At 36.0% G+C, this 16,241-nt stretch overlaps 1 protein-coding gene across 1 annotated transcript; it reads left to right on the plus strand.

Annotated features, from left to right (window-relative positions):
- The first annotated feature begins 716 nt into the window (after window positions 1–716).
- Window positions 717–3,930, plus strand: LOC112715864 (uncharacterized). Its single transcript, XM_025767684.3, has 9 exons — window positions 717–1,078; window positions 1,160–1,282; window positions 1,963–2,043; window positions 2,130–2,218; window positions 2,328–2,402; window positions 2,874–2,935; window positions 3,014–3,070; window positions 3,210–3,389; window positions 3,577–3,930. The coding sequence occupies exons 2-9, from the start codon at window positions 1,160–1,162 to the stop codon at window positions 3,654–3,656; spliced, it is 747 nt and encodes a 248-aa protein (XP_025623469.1). The 5' UTR covers window positions 717–1,078; the 3' UTR covers window positions 3,657–3,930.
- Window positions 3,931–16,241: the final 12,311 nt, after the last annotated feature.

Here is a 16,241-nt window from a genome sequence, read left to right on the forward strand (position 1 = left end):
TATAATTATTAAGGTCTAATTTGACGACTATTAAAATGATTGATATTTTTTTTTACAAAATAATTTTTTTAAATATTAGTTTTAAAAATTATTTTTTAAAAAATTTACTTATCTATAATATATCAAATTTAATGTTTACAAAAATATCTAAATATTTTAAAAATTTAAAATATTTATAATAAAATATAATAAATTTAAATATTTAATAATTTTTATTTTTTAATCATAAAAAATATTTATATATTTGTTTATGTTTTAACGTATTAAGATAGGCTTATAAGACTCGTTTGGGTCTAATCTATTAATAAATTTAGATTTTTAAAATAATTTTAATTTAAAATTATTTTATAATAAATTTGAATTTGTTTGGATGTCATTTTCGAAAAAGATATTTTTAAAAAAATATTTATAAAAATAAAAGTAATTTTATGTTTGGATATCTCATATAAAATTTTTTTTATCTATCAATTATGTTTGGATAAAATAAGATAAAAATATTTTTTGTTGATTTATTATGTGAAAAATATTTTTTTTTAAAAAAATCTTTTAAAAAAATATAAATTATATCTTATCAAATAAAATTTTTTTTAATATTTTTATTTTTACTATTAAAAATTTATTAAACACACTAAAAAATAAACAAAACCTTTTTTCATTGAAAATTAATTATAGTGAGAAGTTTTGTAAGTTACTCGCTTAACGTGAAATTAAAGAGAGATAGGATTGGGCCTTACTAAAGAGAGAGGCCCATGAAATGTAAAGGTTTGTTGGGGGATGGCGGTGTGATCGGCGATAAGACCGGGGCCAGAGTAGCCCTACTCATGTGCCAAGTTCTCCTGGAAAGAAACAGCCACATAACCCCTTCTGTTTCGGGCCCTAACTTGAAATCTCACAACACTCGACCTGCCTCTCCTCTCCCTGAGACTGCGTCACTTAGCTACTCAGCACTCAGCACTCGCCAAACACCACCTTAGCAACCATATCCCCCTTCCAATCCTCACCTTCACACGCTTCAGCTTGATACTCCCCTTCCCTTATCTCCCCTTCCCTTTCTCCTTCCCTCTCAACACACACAAAGGTCTTTTCTCTCAATCCAGCTCCTCTTTTTGGTGAAAATAAAAAGTTAAATGATGTTTGCTATGGTTTTGATTTTTGACAGATGGATAGGTATCAGAGGGTGGAGAAGCCCAAGGCAGATAGCCCTATCAACGAGAACGAGATACGCATCACTACACAAGGCAGGATGAGGAACTACATCACCTACGCCACCACTCTCCTTCAGGTATTCATTAATTGAATTCTCTCATTACTACGCAATCCTTACAATCCAATTGTAGCGAGAGTGCGAGGGCCAATTAAATTTCAGGAATCCAAACGATTTTGTAATAAAGCAATTGAGATGATAAAGCACTTGCGATCGTGAATCGGAAAGATACAAGATTAATTAGGATGAATGATTTAACGTATTTTTCTATTAAGGAAACATTCAAAATAAACTGTGTTAGCATTTTACAGTAACGAGTAAATTCATTGTACAATTAACAAACTAAATTCTAGATATTTTAGTATCTCATAATTATAATTATAATATAAATTATAATCACGTAAAAGGTTCTTTTATATGAGTCTCAGATTTTCTTGTGCGGAGGTGGGGTTGGCCACTGATGTACTTGAGGGTGGAGACAAAAAAAAAAAAAAAGAAAAAAAAAATAAAAGACGACACAATTAGTAAAATTCTTCCCTTATTTCTTTTGTTCATTTACTCTCTTCTTTGCTTTGAACTATGAACTATTTGTCTCTGTTTACATAAACTCTTAGTTGGTTTACCTAACTATTGTAAATTGATTTTCTGCTGATGCTGGGATTTCTCCTTTCTATTGTACTTGGGATGTCTTTAGCAAGTATGAATTTCTAGAATCAGGCTAATATTGTATCATTTTTTTTAACTTGTATTTTCTGTAGGAGAAAGGATCTGAGGAAATTGTTCTTAAAGCAATGGGACGTGCTATCAATAAGACTGTGATGATTGCTGAGCTGATCAAGGTGGGAAGGCAGATATCTTTACTTAGATATGCTGGTCTTCATATTTTTATTTTTGGGTTTTGTAAGTGATCGGTTTACTTGTTCAGAGAAGGATTGTAGGTCTGCATCAGAACACACAAATCGGATCAACTGATATAACTGACACATGGGAGCCACTAGAAGAAGGCCTTCTTCCGTATGTGTTTTTTATTTTAATTTTGGTTTCTATTATGCTATCCTTCGAAATTCAGATGCTTAATTTCTGTTTGCATGGGAGTGATCAATTGGCTTTGTGTTTTGATCAGTTTGGAGACTACTCGTCATGTTTCAATGATCACAATTACTTTGTCAAAGAAAGAATTGGATACATCCTCGACAGGGTAAGAACTTTTAGTGGATAGATGCTTTGTATGGGTTTTGTTATTTATGAGTCAAGCTATCACTAGTTGACTTAACACTGACTTCATTACTCTCTTTCGTAAATCATAACCATGTTATGCTCATAAATCAAATGTCTTTTTAACTTCTGGTGTGACGCTGTTTGATATTAACTGATAGACAGAACTGCAACTTAGGTCGACAATAATTTGCCAAGTTTATTTGTTTATATATTCAAGGCAGCCATAAGTTTGTAAGGTCTTCTTGTTTGCCAATTGCCATTATATTTAAAAACTACAGGATCAACATAGGGTGTTAATCACAGTATGCTGCTAAATCTAAGTTAAATCCAAACATAATCCTAATAAGATTTATACCTGGGTCAAATGTGCTCTGCCTTTGCTTTATATTTATTGAGTAGATTTTAGATATGTTTAATATTGGCAAGATTCTAAGTAAATTTCATCATGCAGGTACCAAATTCCTCTTCCAGCTGATCAAGTAAAACCTCTAAATGAATATGAAGAGGAAGGAGGTAAATTAATAAGTTCTATAATATTCAGGAAATCTGCATGACTATCATGCCTTTCTCACTGTAATTTATCTGATACAGAAGGCTCACCAAGGATGCGAGGAAGAGGTCGAGGTCGTGGAAGGGGTAGGGGCAGAGGTATTTCAAGTTCTTTATATAATTTACTTCACTGTAGTTAGATGTAGTTTAGATGTAAGAATTATAAAAAAAAAATTTGTGTTCTAGGAGGTTTCTTTGAAATACCATACTTGCTAACAGCACAGTATATTCTATGTAGGAATGTACAATGGGGGTATGGAATATGGTGATGGTTGGGATGGTGGGCGAGGATATGGTGGCAGAGGGCGTGGCCGTGGAAGGGGTCGTAGTTTCCGGGGACGAGGACGTGGCTATGGTGCCCAGCCAGTTGGGTACTACGACTATGGTGAATATGATGCACCACCACCTGCCCCACGTGGTAAGTGCACATTCTTATATTTGAATTTAATGGCACATATTGCACTGCCAACAGAAGTAACAGGAAACGTTTCCTCATTTGAATTCAAAATCTGTTTTCCTTGTCATCCTTTTAACTTCCTTAAGGCTTATTGTTCCATTTCGTTTCAGCATTTAAGATTTTATAACTTACTTTTATGGTTGTGCAGGCCGTGGTCGTGGAAGGGGAAGAGGCCGTGGACGTGGTCGTAATATTAGAGATGGAGCAGGCCGGGGAGCAGCTGCTTGATCAAGTTGTTGTCGGTTATAGTGTATATGTTTCAGTTAGAAGATGGTTGCCTGTGCTTGGTTCTTTATGGGACATGCTTTAATATTAGTTTGAAGTGTTCGTGTTGCAGCCATGTTCCTGCAGTTTTGTTTCTTTTATTTTCTTCTGTAACCTCTTTGATTTCCCAAGTTCGTTAGATTCAATTAGTTAGCTTTCCATTATCTCAGACTACAAAGAAGGAGAATCATAATTGTAAAATTTTTTAACACGTAATTATAGCAGTAAGTTTTCTCAAGTGGATCTTGTGTTTCTGTTGCAATTTTGGATACGAATTATTAGCGATAAATTAGTATCGTCTCATATGGATCTTATATATGGATTTCAGCTATTCAGGTTTTCTAATAAAAAATATTTGGAATTGAATTCAAAGAAATATCTTTTGAATTCAAGCCACTTGAAATTTACGGGTATCGAAAATGACATTTTAGTTAGCCCTGGTATTGTGGATAAAACATTCCAAGATTAAAATTGTTGGCGGCTAAATTTATTTTTTTATGGTAGATTGTGATTTACAACCGTAGCAGTTCGGATTATTAATAATAATTAATGAGTAAGAAGCAACTAATAATAAAGTAGAAAAAGCCGTGGATTGATCTCTGGAAAGCTCTTCATGGCCGGCTCTCGGTGCTTGTTCAGATTCATCACCGCATCCTATCTATATCACCAATATGCTCCTGTTGTCATGAAGCCACCGAAACAGTCACTCATTGTTTGATCGATTGCTCTAGAATTAAAGATGTATGGTCTCAGAGTTATCTTCGTGACTGTCTTCCCTTTCAGAGTCCCAACGACTTTTGGACATGGTGGATTGCATCAATAGAGATGCTTAACCTGTTGAAGAATGATGACCGTAATCCTCAATTGCTTGCCATCATTTGCTGGAACTGCTGGAAAGCTCGCAACCAGTTGATTTTTGAAGGTTCTACTTCAATGCCGTCTGCCATTCTAGCAAGCTCTGTCAAGTTGCTCCGTGAAATCCAAAGAACTCCCAGTTTAGGTCGTCATCTCCATGAGGCAAGCTCTTAGTTGCATTCAGTTTGATTTATCATTCTTTCTTCTTTAAGATTTTTTTCGTTTTTCGACCTTGCACCGTTGGATGAATACATTCAGTGTAGTGTTTTTGGGAAATCCCCACCTTTCATTATGCTGTCCTGCTTTTGGACATCTTTGTATTTCATTTTTCAATAATTAATGAAATATAACCTACTAATTTTGAAAAAAAAAAACTAATAATAAAGCAGTGGCAGATTTCCTTTATTATATAGCAAGATAAAACTTTAATAGCATATCATGTAAATGACCGAGTTATTTAAGGTAGTGTTTAAAAAGGAGATAAAGATTGAGAGATATAAATTATAGTGTTTAGGATAAAATATACAAAATTAAGTTATGTTTCAAGGTAAAATATACACAACTAAGTTATATTTCAGTAGTCTATTTGTTTAAGATAAAAAATTAAATAAATAAAAAATACCTAATCGTCAACAGTTGCCATTATCGACGAGCATTGTTCCTAGCTTACGAAATTCCTGCCCTTAAATATTCGACAGTCACCAAGGACCTCTTGAAAACCTCCACTGAGATGAAGCAGCGCTCCTAATGGTAGACGAAGCAAGTATGAAACTGTCCTCGGGGCAAACAGCGCCAGCCGCGATTAGCTTCAGGAGGATGAGAACCTCTTTCTGTTCTTTCTTCTTTTCCACTATTGTTCTACTTTCTATTTTGATTTTGAAGTCCTCTTCTTATGTTATGAGATTGTTAAATCTGATTTTGACATATGTTTATGAGATTGTTGTTGTTTTTGGTGTTATTATTGTTGTTGGTGGTAGAATTCGGTGATGACAGAGGTGTAGTGGTGGAGTGAGAGGTGGGGTGAGATTGGAGATGAAGGATAGACTTAGAATATGACATTTGTATGAGGGAATTTTAGGAAAAAGATATTAATGAAGTTCAGTCTTCGTCCCTAAAATTTCAGTCCCTTTTGTCTCCACTTTCTAGAGGTGTTGAAGGGATTGAAATTTTGTATCTCATGGCTAAAATTGTAGATTCTATCTCTGGCTACCAAGCACAATATTGAGTCCCAGTCTCCCAATCTTAGTCCCAATACCTCATACCAAACTCTATCTAAGAGATTAGCATCACATACCATCATTTATTATTGGTATTACGTTCACACGCGTACAACCCCCAACACACATCCAGGTTATTGTGAATTGCTTTCAAAAATGGAATTGGTCCTCTTAATTTTTTTTCAAATGATGTTAAATATGATCTTTTGTCATTCAACTCTTCTTTTACATACTTTTTCTTAATCTCATTTAAAAGATATATGATAGGAGATCATATTTTACTAATTAACATGTGCTTTTAAGATACATATTAAGATTATTACTAAGACAATGAGCAAAGAGAAAAAAATATATGGAATGCATATTGTGTATCAATCATTATATATATTTACAAGAAGTATTATGTACACTTCATCAGAATTCTAACAAACCAGAAAAATCCATAAAAAATTCTTATCCTAACAAAAAGATTTTATATGATGAGTCACTACTTTTAGAACGAAAACAGAATATCGTGTATGAAGAGAGGTGAGGATGATTTAATCTGGTTGGGCCTAGTCTTTTTTATGTTGGGTCAATAATGCTGACTAGTTTAATATGTTCCCACAACCTAGAAGATGGTATATGCCAAGAATATCTAGCTTGTAAAGATTGATGTGAAAGAGTTGAGTAGAAAGATTCTTGGTGAATATGTTCGTAAGTTGACCCGAAAGGAATAGAAAGAAGCTTTTTTATCCCAACTTGAGCCTTTTGGCGAACCAAATAGCAACCGACTTCCAAATGTTTAGTGTGCTCATGAAAACTTGATTCGCAGCAATATGTAATGCACTTTGGTTATCAAGAAATAAAAGAGGAGGGCAAGCACAAGATATATTAAGGAATTTCAGCAAATTGAGGATCCATAAAAGCTCACAAATGGTACTTGCAAGAGCCCGATATTCTACTTTGGTGAAAGAACGAACAACTGTGGTCTATTTCTTAGTTTTCCAAAACACAAAGGAATCACCTAAAAATAAACAATAGCCAGTTAAAGACAGACGTATATTTGGGCAACCCGTCTAATCTAAGTCACTAAAACCACAAATTTGATGATTGGAACTCCTAGGAAAGAAAAGTGCCCTGCCATGACTAGTCTTAAGATATCGAAGGAACACGGACAACTGCTCTATAATGAGCTTGAGTCGGAGTTGCTAAAAACTGACTAAGCTATTGAGTTGCATAAGTAATATTCGAACAAGTGGTTGTCAAATAAATTAAATGACCAACCAAATGACAATACACAAAAAGATCCAGAAGAAGAGGATTATCAACTGAGAGAGTTTGGTTGTGTTATCCATAGGAACACTAATAGGCTTGGCTCCCAAAAGATCGGAATATGTCAAAAGATCTAAGCAGTATTTATGCTGCGAAAGTGTAACCCCTTTACTAGAATGAGCCACCTCATTGCCCAAAAAATACTTTAATACTCCAAGATCTTGATGATGCGAATTTTACATACCACAGCTTACCGGCAAGTGCACCGGTCATACCAAATAACAAACTCAGGTGAGTGAGCGTCGATCCTGCGAGAATTGATGGATTAAGCAAGCAATGATTGGTTAGTTGTTCTATTTAGACAAGTTGAAATGAGAGTTTTGGGTGTCAAATAGCATAAAAGACAATGAAGTAAGAAAAGAAAACTGTAAATGATTGAGAAAATAGTATGAGAATGGAGTTAAGGCTTTAGAGATGTCTAAATGTCCGGATTAATATTCAATGTCAATTACCTTGATCATGCAAAGATTGAGTTTATGGCAAACCTTAAGTGATTGGATTCCTATCCCTAGGCAATTCAATATCCTCTAATCCAACCAACCGTCAATTCCTTGATCAATCAATTGTATTAGTGGGTTAAGTTCAAATTCCGATTTATAAGCCACACAAACCCAAAGAACCCAAAGATGATGCAGTTATATGTCATGTACCACATTAAGTCCAGATAATTAAGGATTTGTGAGAAAGAGTTTCAAGCTGTAATTCTAGTGATATACCTTTTTCACGATTCAGAAGAATTCAATTTAGATTAGAGTTATTTTCCAATACTCACTAACCTGTAGGATGAAGAACGAAACCAATTCTTAAACATAAATCAATGCATTAATCAAGAGTAGAAGAACAAATAATTATTAATATATCAAAGTAAACAGAGCTCCTAACTTTAACAATGGAGGTTTAGTGGCTCATAGTGTAGAGAAAACCCTGGGAGAGAAAAAATTGTAAATTGCGGAATGAGAAAAATTAGGAGAAGAGAAGTCCCCGCGAGGGTGAATCTCTATCCTATTTATAATCCTAATTGAAATTGATTTAAAACTTAAATTAAGACCTAATGAATCTTTTTTAATTAGTTATTTGATTTGAAATCAAATCATATAGCCTTCCGTTGATTCTTGTTGCACGTGTGGTCCCCCTTCAAAATCTCGCTATCGGCGCTAAACGCCGGTGATTGGGCATTTAGCGCCAACCAAATAGAATGCATTGCATGCTTTTCAACGGCCCCGACCTTAAACGTCGGTGAGTAGGCGTTTAGCATCCAACGTCCAGAAAGCCTTGCACAATTTACGAGGCCTTCAGCGCTAAACGTCAAGTCATGGCATTTAGCGCCACCTGTCCAGAGAAGAATTGGTCTTGTTACGCTCTTGCAGTCGTGCGTATGTGCAGCATGTGTATACGCATGACTTCTCTTGCTGCACCAGTAATGCATATGCATGAGTCTCCTTTGCTTCTTCATGTATTTTTCACCAATTCTTCATCCAAATGCTACCTGAAATCAACAAATAACTATAGAAACTCAAAGTAGCATTCAATGGGGGTATAATCCACTAAAATCTTTAACAAATCAACAGAATGTTATATAAATCATACAGAAAAGATACTAATGATGCTCATGCATCACTTGAATTCTAAAATAAGAGTCCAAGGTCCGTTTAATAGTTATAATCTCATAACTAGAATTTCTAATAATCACAATATCATCAACATATACCAATAAAATGCACACTTCTTTGCCCACAATTTTAATGAATATACTATAATCGAAAATAGTCTATTGATAATCACAAGAGAGAAGAAGAATAAAGAGTTTTTCATACTATATTTGACTATATTGGCGCAACCCATACAATGATTTGTGGAGTCGGCATCATTGATTAGAAAGATTGGAAGAATGACCAGGTGGTAGTTCCATGTATACCACTTCGGATAAATCACCATGGAGGAACACATTATTAACGTCTAGTTATTGAATTTGCCATTGCTTAATGGAAGTCAAAGCCAGAACAATGCGAATAGTGGCTAGTTTAACCACCGGTGAAAAAGTCTCCAAAAAATCCACTCTTTCTGTCTGAGTAAAACCCTTAGCTACCAAATGGGCTTTGTATTTCTCAATGGAACTATCTGGGAAATATTTGATTTTGTACACCCATCTACAACCAATAGGTTTCGCCTTTAGAGGACACTCAACAAGAGACCAAGTTCTATTTAATTCCAATACAACAAGCTTTTCCTTCATGGCAATATGGCAATGAGAAACCTGATTGGCCTCCCAAAACGATGTAAGTTCACCTTTACAATGCAGTGATGAAATAAAATGTTTATGAGAAGAAGATATAGTGAAAAAATTGTAAAGACAAAGGAGAGAGGACAGTGATAACTTGAGGAGGCAAAGGGTTGAGAGGCAAGAAAAGATTCTCAAATATAATTGAGAGGTGTGCTGGAGGCTGATGATGGCATTGGTTATTGATAAAACTCATTTTTAGGGTTTATCTTGTGTTAAATTTAGAGAATTTTATCAACTTTTCCTACATTTATTCACTAAAATAGCATGGTTTTGTAAATTCTCCTTTATTCGTGCTTAAGTGTGAAAACATGCTATTTAGGTCTTAAAATAGCTAAACTTAATTCACCTTGATTCCATTTGATGCCTTGATATGTTTGTTAAATGATTTGAGATTTAGAAGGCAAAGATTAGATTGAGGGAATAAAGAAAATGCATGTAAAAATGGAGAACTCATGAAGAAATGAAGGAACTGCTAAGCTGTCAATCCTGACCTCTTCGCACTTAATCGATCATAACTTGAGCTACAGAGGTCCAAATGAGGCGGTTTTAGTTGCGTTAGAAAGCTAACATCCGGGACTTCAAAATAATATAAAATTTGTCATAGTTGCCTGGTGTTTAGGGCACGCGTCGCATGATCAGCTTGGGCCATTTGGAGCAACTTGTGGCTAGCGATTTCTAGCTCATTTTGGGCCCAATCCAACTCATTTCTAATGCTATTGAACCCAAGGATTGGAGAGGGATGAACCAAGTAGTGTTAGTTTTGAGTTTTCACCATGTTTTAGGTTAGGTTTCTAGAGAAAGAAGGTCTCTCTTCTCCCTAGAATTAGGTTAGGGTTCTTATGATTAATTTTTCTTAGATCTAGCTTTTAATTCTTGCTTTGATTTAGTTTTCTTTACCATTTCTTGTTCCTATATCCTTTCTTTCTTTCTTAGTTTTATTTATTATTTCCTTTATTTTGTTGTTTTTATGAGCACTCTTGTTTTCTTTCATTTTCTTTAATGCAATTTATGTTTTATGTTTCTTATTGTTTAATTGCCTTGTTATTATTAATTTCTTGCTTTTGATAGTTGTTAGAATTTACATTTCTTGTCATTTTACCATGTTTTCCTTTTATGCCTTTCAAATGTTTGATAAAATGCTTAGAAGGATGTTAAAGTAGATTTTTGTGTTCTTGACTTGGGATGGTAACTTAGGTGAACTTGAGTTGCTAATGTCCAAATGATTGATGATTGGTGTCCATTAACTCTAGCTTTCACTAATCCATTAGTGAGGTGGCTAGGACTTATGGATTGGGATTGATAAAGCTCATTTAACTTTCCTTCAATTGTTAGAGAATGACTTAATGAGATTGATCCTTACAATTATCATGTTGTGGTTAGTGACTAGGATAAAGATTCTTAACCATCAATCCTTGCCAAGACCTTTTTATCATTTGAGTTTCATTTACCTTCTTGTCATTTATTTTTCTTGTCTCTTATTCAAAACACCAAAATATACCTTGCCATAACCAATAATTAAGCACACTTCCCTGCAATTCCTTGAGAGACGACTGATAAACCACTATTTTATGATTTATCTTGTGCTAATTTGAGTGATTTTTATCAAGTCCTTGCCCACTTATCCATATGATTTGCATGATTTTACAATTCCTTCCTAGTGTTATTCTATGGTTGAAAACTTGCTTCCTAGAGTCTTTAATTTGTGTATTTTAATTCTTTTATTACCATTCGATGCCTTAATATGTGTGTTAAGTGATTTCAGAGATTATAGGGCAGGAATGGCTTAGAGAATGGAAAGGAAGCATGCAAAAATGGAAGGAATACAAGAAACTGAAGGAATTGCTAAAGCTATCCAGCCCGACCTCTTGGTACTAAATCGACCATAACTTGAGTTACAGATGTCCAAATGACGCAGTTCCAGTTGCGTTGGAAAGCTAACATCAGGGGGCACGCGTGACCTGGAGAAAACTCAATCCACGACGCATACACATGACTTTGCAGTGTGCTAGACGTATCAGAAATCACTGGGGGCAATTTCTGGGCTGTTTTTGACCCAGTTTTCGGCCCAGAAAACACAGATTAGAGGCTATAAAGTGGGGGAATGCATCCATTCATAGATACAACATTCATTATTCACAATTTCAGGATTAGATGTAGTTTCTAGAAAGAGAGGCTCTCTCTTCTCTCTTAGGATTTAGGATTTAGGATTTCTATTAGTTTTAGGATTATTCTTCTTCATTCCAGGTTTAATGTTACTTTAATTTATGTTTCTCTTCTACTTTTAGATACTCTAATGCTTTTACTTATATTTGACTCATGTTGCCAAATTGGCTTATGAACCCTTACATATTAGATTTGAATTTATGTTTAAATATAATTTGAGGTATTTCAGATTTATGATTTTTACTTAGCTTTTTATATTCTTGGCTTTAATTGATGAATTGATTAATTGGAGACACTTGAGTTATCAAACTCATTGTGATTGATAATTGTTATCTTTGCCAATTAATTTGAATTCCAATAACTCTAGTATTTTCTTAGGAATTGACTAGGATCTGAGGAATCAAATTGATTCATCCACTTAACTTACCTTCATAGTTAGAGGTTAATAAGGTGGGAGCAAAATCCAATTCTCATCATAATTGATAAGGATAACTAGGATAGGACATCCAGTTTTCATATCTTGTCAAGAGTTTTTCTAGTTATTAATTTATTTTTTTTGCAATTTATTCTCCCTGTTCAACCTTTCAAAAACCCAAAAATATTATTTTTCATAACCAATAATAAATCATACTTCCCTGCAATTCCTTGAGAAGACGACCCGAGGTTTGAATACTTCGGTTATAAATTTTATTGGGTTTTGTTACCTGTGACAACCAAACTTTTGTACGAAAGGATTCTCTGTTGATTTAGAAACTATACTTACAACGCGATTATATTCTTGTGAATTTCCTTACCAATAGAAATCAGTTCGTTAAAATGGCTCCGTTGCCGGGAAATTGCAAAATGTGTGCCTTATTATTGGTTATTAAAAATATTTTCTTTTTACTTGTTTGTTGGTTTTAGGACTTAGTTGTGTATCTTTATTAGTTTTTGTTTTTCTTTTCTGCTATGAACTCTCACCCCTTTGGCTACGAGCGTGGTTATAATTATGTTGCAGGAAGAGGAGATTATAATGACAACATGCACCATGGTTGGAACAATCAAAGATGGGAGGAGCCACAAGGATTTGATTAACCCTCTTGGCAACAACCCCCTCCAATATACCACGAGAAACAACCATTCCATGATGCATACCAAGACAATGGTTATGGTGGACCTTTACGTGACACTCAATACCCACCACAACATGTCTATGAACCCCCTCTTCGACATAGCTTTGAACCACCATACTCACAAGCCCCTTTTCACCATTCACCTTTATATGACCCTAACCCTTATCCACCACACCAACCACAATACGAACCATATGAACCATACATAGAACCACCACCTCAATACACACAATCTCCATATCCTTACCAAGAAGAACCACCTTCCTACCATGCACCATTTCTCCAAAATAATGAACCCTCCTATCCATCCCAACCTCCACTGGATGACAACACCCTTGGTGTTATTCACCAAGGGCAAACAGAGCTTCATACCATACTTGCCTCTATCACTAGTCTAACCTCTACACTCCAAAATCTTATATCCCACATGGACCAACCCTCTACCTCCAATACTCAACCCTCAAGCTCTAGTACACCACCACCTTCTATGGAAGAACACCCACATCCATCATCCCAAGAGCAACACGATCCCAATTATGCTAGTGACATGGAACAAGAGAGAAGGGATCGTCTTAGGGACGCGATGGATCAGTTACACGCGACTCTATTTCCAGAGGAGCAAGAGAAAGCCCAAAATGTGGAGGTAGGAGAGACCCTTGAAGATGAAGCAGTAGTTGAAGGGAGTTATCACAGAAAGGAAATCATCAAGGAGGAATACGATTTTATGCTAAAACAACTAGATGAAGCTGTAATTATTGAAGAGGAAGAAGTGGTTGAAGACTTAGGAGATGCTGAACCTCCATGGGAAAGTCAAGTTATAGAGCCTCCTTCAAAGACGTTTGAAATTGATGTTGAGGAGGGTGTTCAACCTCCAAGGCATAGCCTGGTTGAAGACTTTAAAGAGGTTGATCAAGAGATAGACTCAATCATTGATGAATCCTTATCTACAATTAAATCCTCTCCCCTTAGACTTGACATGGAGATTAAAAGAGAAGAAGCACAACCTCCCATGTCCTTGGTAGGTAATGAAGAAGAGATTGAATTGGAAGAAAGCTACCAAGAGGAAGAGGTTGAAATTGAAGAAGCTTGCAAAGAGGTGGAAGTTGCCAAGGGAGAGCACAAGGGAATGGAGCTTGAAATCACCTTGCCAAAGCTATTGGAGATCTCTCCCCCAAAGCCATTACCATCCATACAACATTCAAGTGGGTAAAACTCCTATCCTTGACCTTTACTTTCCCACTTGAATATAGTTTACTTGAGACAGAAGGTCAGCTTAGAGCTCTTTGTAGCTTTAAGAGTAAAAGAGAAATGGTTAGTGGTTGGCAACACAATCCTAAGTTCGTTGTGGTTAGGAGCTCAAAATCTAAATGCAAGGGTTGGTGTAGAGCTCGAATGAATGGGTCTAGGAAGCTGTTTGGATGCCTTAGTGAGAAGTCGGATCGCTTACCACCCGAATGGAATCATGATGATCAACTTGAAGACGGGTGTAGAAACAAGATTTGGGATCCGAGAATATATGATGATCAATTTTGGGAGCTCAAAGCCTGTGAAGAACTCCATCAAAGCTTGAGGAATTTACTTGGTATTGATAGCGCTTATTGGAAGTCCAAGCATTGGTGGAAGTTTCAAGATGAGTTCAAGCACAAGCCACCATGACAAGGAGCTCACCAAATGCCCAACTTAAGGACTTTAACTAAAAGGGCTAGGTGGGAGACAACCCACCATGATATAATCCCTCCTTTTATTCCTAATTTATTTTATTTTAATTTTACTAGTGTTCATTCATAATTTCTGCATATTCACCTGCATTCTGCATTTGCATATGCATATTGCATAAAAAATAAAAAAAGAAAGAGAAGTGGCAGAAAGTTGTGTGGGAGCAATGCAAAAAGTGTGCCAATCACATAAGCACCACCACGCGCACGCGTCCCTCACGCGTGCGCATCATTTTGAACATTTGGTACTTCACGCATACGCATCAATGACACTGATGAGCGGATAATTTATACGCTTTTTGGCATTGTTTTTAGGTAGTTTTTAGTAAGTTTAAGCTACTTTTAGGGATGTTTTCATTAGTTTTTATGTTAAATTCACATTTCTGGACTTTACTATGAGTTTGTGTGTTTTTCTGTGATTTCAGATAATTTCTAGCTGAAATTGAGGGACTTGAGCAAAACTCTGAAAAAGGCTGACAAAAGGACTGCTGATGTTGTTGGAATCTGACCTCCCTACACTCGAAATGAATTTTCTGGAGCTATAGAACTCCAAATGGCGCACTCTCAACGGCGTTGGAAAGTAGACATCCAGAGCTTTCCAGCAATATATAATAGTCCATACTTTATTCGGAAATTGACGACGTAACTTGGCGTTGAACGCCAAGTACATGCTGCTGTCTGGAGTTAAACGCCAAAAACACGTCATGATCCAGAGTTGAACGCCCAAAACACGTTATAACTTGGAGTTCAACTCCAAGAAAATCCTCAGCTCGTGGATAGATCAAGCTCAGCCCAAACATACACCAAGTGGGCCCTGGAAGTGGATTTATGCATCAATTACTTACTCATGTAAACCCTAGTAGCTAGTTTAGTATAAATAAGACTTTTTACTAGTGTATTAGTAATCTTTTGACCATTTGGTCTTTTGATCACCTTCATGGGGGCTGGCCATTCGGCCATGCCTGAACCTTTCACTTATGTATTTTCAACGGTGGAGTTTCTGCACACCATAGATTAAGGGTGTGGAGCTCTGCTGTACCTCAAGTTTCAATACAATTACTATTACTTTCTATTCAATTCTCTTTTATTCTTATTCCAAGATATACGTTGCACAACACTTTGATGAATGTGATGATCCGTGACACTCATCATCATTCTCACCTATGAACGCGCATGATTGACAACCACTTTCGTTCTACTCTAGGCCGGGCGCATATCTCTTAGATTCCCCAACAGAATCTTCGTGGTATAAGCTAGATAGATGGTGGCATTCATGGGGATCCGGAAAGTCTAACCTTGTCTGTGGTATTCCGAGTAGGATCCTGGGAATCCAAAAAGTCTAACCTTGTCCGTGGTATTCCGAGTAGGATTCCGGTATTGAATGACTGTGACGAGCTTCAAACTCCTGAAAGCTGGGCGTGATGACAAACGCAAAAGAATCAATGGATTCTACTCCAACCTGATTGAGAACCGACAGATGATTAGCCGTGCTGTGACAGAGCATTTGGACCATTTTCACTGAGAGTATGGGATGTAGCTATCAACAAGGGTGATGTCTCCAGACGATTAGCCGTGCAGTGACAGCGCATAGGACCATTTTCCCGAGAGGATTAAAAGTAGCCATTGATGATGGTGATGCCCTACATACAGCTTGCCATGGAAGGGAGTAAGAAGGATTGGATGAATGTAATAAGAAAATAGAGATAAGGAGAGGAGCACAGCATCTTCATACGCCTATCTGAAATTCCCACTATTGATTTACATAAGTATTTCTATCCCTTTTTATTTTCTGTTTATTATTAATTTTTGAACTCATCATAAACCAATTTAATCTGCCTAAATGAGATTTACAAGGTGACCATAGCTTGCTTCATACCAACAATCTCTGTGGG

Source organism: Arachis hypogaea, chromosome 10 (assembly GCF_003086295.3).
Source record: "Arachis hypogaea cultivar Tifrunner chromosome 10, arahy.Tifrunner.gnm2.J5K5, whole genome shotgun sequence".
NCBI classification, from domain to species: domain Eukaryota; kingdom Viridiplantae; phylum Streptophyta; class Magnoliopsida; order Fabales; family Fabaceae; genus Arachis; species Arachis hypogaea.

Coding starts and splice junctions, on each gene's coding strand:
- LOC112715864 (XM_025767684.3), top strand. CDS start 1,160: ATGGATAGGTATCAGAGGGTGGAGAAGCCCAAGGCAGATAGCCCTATC. Junction 2,219..2,327: donor CTAGAAGAAGGCCTTCTTCC/GTATGTGTTTTT, acceptor TGTTTTGATCAG/TTTGGAGACTACTCGTCATG. Junction 3,390..3,576: donor ACCACCACCTGCCCCACGTG/GTAAGTGCACAT, acceptor ATGGTTGTGCAG/GCCGTGGTCGTGGAAGGGGA.